We start from the raw sequence: 4,960 nt of genomic DNA on the forward strand, positions 1-4,960 counted from the left end.
TCAAGTGAAATGACGCTAAATTCAAATTCAAGGGCTCAGACACATCAATTGGTGACACCGTCGTATCAACGGCGACGAGCACAGTGAACCACATAGGTGCAAAATTTGTTGGGTCTTGGATATTTCAAAGAAAATGGATAGATAGGGGCCTTTTTTTAAGGGGAGAAGTAAAATGATTTGGAAGAAAAGCTTAATACATATAGTAAAGGTCTAGTCAAGCAGTGGTAGATCCAAAAATTTAAGAATGAAGATCTAAAACTTTTATTTTATTTTTTAAAAATTAATAAAGTACAAAAAAATTTATTTTTATTTTTTTAACATATTATACTAAATTTGATCTTTTTCTTTAAATAACGGGATGCACTTGACCACTATGGGGATTTAGTGTATATGCCCCTAGAGTCAGGTCGACCCAGATTGGTTTTTGTCTTGAGCCTCGGGTAGACTTGACTTATGCCATTTTTTCTATTTTATTTTTATTTTGGTTTATTTGTGTTTTAGTCCCTCATACTTGCATGTTATCCAGTTTAGCCATCTTAACATGAAATTTCTTATTTGCCTATTAATTTATGTTTCATTGTAATTTAGTCTTGCATATATATATATATATATATATATATATATATATATTTATTCTTAGTCTTGCATATTTATCTATGTTGAATGTAGAAGCTTCAGCAATGTCAGCTCATCAAGTTAGTTAGTAAGTTAGGTTTAACAAACTTGAAGCAGTTTATTACTATCACTGTGTATATAGTCACAAATACAAAGTGGAAGACTTAAGCAATCAAAACAAGTTATGGTTTCTATCTTTCTAATATAGTATCTTTCGCCAGTCGCCAGAAATTGAGACAACATACTTTTTTCAAGGTACAAATTTATGGGCATAGTAGGGTGCTTTAATCGTCTTCATGCATAATCAATCTCGAATTTGACTTTAATCCTAGTGTTAGACACAGTCCAACATTTATGGGTAATCGGTTGTACCTGCCAGAACTTTGCCAGACAAAATCATTTGCTCTCTATTGCTATATGATCATCACATTTTCTTCTCTCTAAATTCAAATATTTGTATGAATATTATAAATAAATAACTATTCTGTCTCTGCCGTCACAAAACACGCCATCGACAACCATAACAACAGGGAGGAGATTGTCAACTTTTAGGTTGAAAAATGATAATTTCATGTAAATGGAGAGGGAGGTAATATCATAACTTAGTTTGGCATACTAATATAAATATATAAATAAAAAATTCAACCAACCTACTGTTGGAAGCGTAGATGGGCTCACGATAATTTATAACACTCAGAAATTTTTATTTATACGAAACAAAATATGTTACAACGACACTCTCAATATTACAATACTGCAATACTAGCTGCTGCTAGTTTACAAACTCACCAATATATTTAAAGCTTTGCTAAGCTTCACAATATATCTCTCAAATCTCTTTATTTTTTCACTCCTCAATCGTATTTACGCTCACTCACTTTTTTTATTCACGCTCACTACTTCACACCAACTAAAGGCTAAGCACACATATATATAGGTTGTATAACCGACTTATTTGAGGACCTCTGGATGCTTCTCAACTTCTCTCCTTAATTCTTGCTTGACATGTTGCCGTGTGAATTCAAACAATTAAAGAAAAATCTTTGCCGACATATGCATGTGTGGTTTAGTGTACTGCCAAGCATTTCCACTTTGTTTTGTTTACTTGTGAATCTATCTTCATTTGCCACGTTGAACTTCTACACAATTCCAAGAGTTTGACTTCTAACACTCCCCCTCAAACTCGACTTTCCATTCCAAGCTTTTCTTTGAGTCGATTGAATATATCTGCTCTCAATGGCTTTGTGAAAATATCTGCTAGTTGATCTTCAGTTCTGCAGTAAATTAGCTCCACATTTTTGTTCTTCACCTGCTATCGTATAAAGTGATATTTTGTATCAATATGCTTGCTTCGGCTATGAGAGACTGGATTCTTGGCAAGGGAAATTGTAGACTTGTTGTCGACATAGATTGTAGTTGGTTCTTCTTGCGCCAAATTTAGCTCGTTCAAAATATTCCTTAACCACATTGCTTGGCAAGTGCACGCTGCTGCGGCTATGTATTCTGCTTCACATGTTGAAAGAGCTACCGTTGTTGCTTCTTTGATGACCATGAAAATACTGCAGAGCCGATATGAAAGAGATATCCAGTTGTGCTTTTCCGATCGTCTAAGTCTCCCCCATAATCACTATCAGAATAACCAACCAGCTTCGAATTTTCTGAATGTGTGTAGAATAAACCATAACCTGTTGTACCTTTGACATATCTGAGGATTCTTTTTGCTGCACTCCAATGATCTTGTTTCGGATGCTCCATGAATCTGCTTACCAATCCCACAGCGTATATTATGTCTGGTCGTGTAATAGTCAGATACCTTAGACTTCCAACTATGCTTTTGAACAACGTCGGATTCACTTGCTCTCTTGTTGAATTCACACTTAATTTGACTCCTGGTTCTGCTGGAGTGGCTACCGGCTTGCAATCTTCCATTCTGAATTTTCTTAAAATTTCTTCTGCAGACTTCTTTTGTGATATAAATATTCCTTCTTGCATTTGCTTCACTTCAACTCCAAGGAAGTATGACATTTCTCCAATATCTGTCATTTCAAATTCTTTAGTCATAGCTTTCTTAAAATCATTGAACATACCTGGATTATTTCCTGTGAAAATCATGTCGTCCACATATAAGCACACGATCATGATATCACCGTCTTCATTTTTCTTTGTGTATAAGGCATGCTCGTATGGACTCTTCATGAACCCATTTCTCTGGAAATATTCATCAATCCTTGTGTTCCATGCTCTCGGGGCTTGCTTCAAACCATATAGAGCTTTCTTCAATCGGTAAACTTTGTCTTCATGTCCCTTTTTAATGTATCCAGGTGGTTGCTCAATAAACTTCTTCTTCTAGGTAGCCATTTAAAAATGCTGACTTCACATCCATTTGATAAATTTTCCATCCTTTTGTGCTGCGACTGCTGTGAGAAGTCTGATGGTCTCGATCCTTGCTACTGGAGCAAATACTTCATCATAGTCTATTCCTTGTCTTTGTTTATAGCCTTTGACAACTAGCCTCGCTTTGTACTTCTCAACATTTCCTTCTTTATTGGTCTTTGTCTTGTAAACCCATTTTACTCCAATTGGGTTATGGCCTTCTGGTTGTCTTGTTAGCTCCCATGTATCATTTCTTTCTATTGATGCAATTTCTTCATCCATTGCATTCCTCCATTTGTCATCTTCAACCGCTTCTTCGTATGTTATTGGATCACTGTTCACAAGCAAGCAGAAAAGTGAAACATTATTTAGTTCATAATCGTTGTACCTTTCTGGCATTTTTCTCTCTCTTGTGGATCTTCGAAGTTCTGTGGGAGATGCTTCAGGATCTTCTATTATGTTGCTGGCATCGCTGCTGCTGCTTAACGATGATAGTAGATTTTGTCGAGGATCTTGATCATCATCTTGTTCATCTTGATTGATAAGATCACCATCTTTATCTTCAAAAAATAGTCCTTCAACTTTCTTTTCCTCTTCGCTCCATCTCCAATAGTCTGCTTCATCGAACTCGACATCTCTTGAAATTATTATCTTCTTTGTAAGAGGATTATATAATCTGTAAGCTTTGCTTCTTTCATCATAGCCAATGAAAATACATTTTTCTCCTCTGTCATCAAGCTTCTTTCTGGTCTGTTCGGAACATGGCATATGCGATGCATCCAAAAATCTTGAGGTGTCCAACTCCTGGTTTCTGTCCACTCCATGCTTCGTTTGGCGTTATATACTTCACGCTTTTTGTTGGACATCGATTCAATAAATAAACTGCACATCGAACTGCTTCAGCCCAGAAATTTCTCGTAGTTGCTTACCTTTTATCATGCTTCTCGCCATATCCAGGATTGTGCGGTTCTTCCTTTCTGCAACTCCATTTTGTTGTGGCGTGTATCTGGCTGTCTGCTGATGGATGATACCATGCTCTTTGCAGAATTCTTCAAATAACTTTGATGTATATTCACCTCCTCTATCTGATCTGAGTATCTTCAAATATTGACCGCTTTGTTTTTCCGACATTGCTTTGAATTCTCTCAATTTTTCCAGCGCTTCTGACTTTTCTTTCAAGATATAAATCCAACATTTTCTACTAAAATCATCAATGAAAGTTAGGTATACCTGTTACCGCCAAGCGATGGTATGTCAAAAGGACCGGCTATATCTGTGTGTACTATCTCCAGTGGTCTTCGGGCACGCCAGGATCTACCAACTTCAAAGCTTTGTCTATGTTGCTTCCCTTTGATGCAAGCCTCACATAATTGATTTGGAGGGTTGATCTCTGGTAGTCCTTTCACCATGCTTGTTTTGACAACAGCTTCAATCCAGAAAATCCAAGATGTCCATATCTTAGATGCCATAGCCATGAATCATCTTTGATCGCGGTCTTTATGCACATTACTTCTCCTGACTCGATATCAATTGTAAAGAGACGATTTCGAGTCATATCAGCTTGGGCTATCAATTCTCCTTCTTTATTTTTGATGGCGAGCGAGCGATTCTTCATCTGCACTTCATATCCTTTTTCCAGGAGTTGACCAAGACTGATGATATTGCTTTTTAAAGCAGGTACATAATAAACATCTGAAATATATTTCTTTCTCCATTTTTCTGAGTAATCATGACTTTGCCTTTTCCTTTTATTTCTGCGTGCGAGTCATCTCCGAACGTTACTCGTCCATGAACTGTTTCATCTAATTTCACAAACAGTTCCCTTTGACCACACATATGGTTACTGGCACAATTATCAAGATACCAAATATTTTTCTTGAATTCTTCATTTCCTTTATAAGTGAGGAATACATGAGATTTTTCAATTTTTTCTTCTTCAGCTGCTGCTACGTTATTTCTTTCTTCTTGTTTA

The 4,960-nt window shown here is 36.4% G+C and overlaps 1 protein-coding gene across 1 annotated transcript; it reads right to left on the bottom strand.

The window, feature by feature from the left end:
* Positions 1-2,139: 2,139 nt before the first annotated feature.
* LOC120133652 (secreted RxLR effector protein 161-like) lies at positions 2,140-2,544 on the bottom strand. Its single transcript, XM_039150202.1, has one exon. The coding sequence runs from the start codon at positions 2,542-2,544 to the stop codon at positions 2,140-2,142; it is 405 nt and encodes a 134-aa protein (XP_039006133.1).
* Positions 2,545-4,960: the final 2,416 nt, after the last annotated feature.

Source organism: Hibiscus syriacus, unplaced genomic scaffold, assembly GCF_006381635.1.
Source record: "Hibiscus syriacus cultivar Baekdansim isolate YM2019G1 unplaced genomic scaffold, ASM638163v2 tig00001750_pilon, whole genome shotgun sequence".
Taxonomy (NCBI): Eukaryota; Viridiplantae; Streptophyta; class Magnoliopsida; order Malvales; family Malvaceae; genus Hibiscus; species Hibiscus syriacus.

Excerpts from the sequence above, each read along its gene's own strand:
- LOC120133652 (XM_039150202.1), bottom strand. The coding sequence starts at position 2,544 with ATGGAAGATTGCAAGCCGGTAGCCACTCCAGCAGAACCAGGAGTCAAA.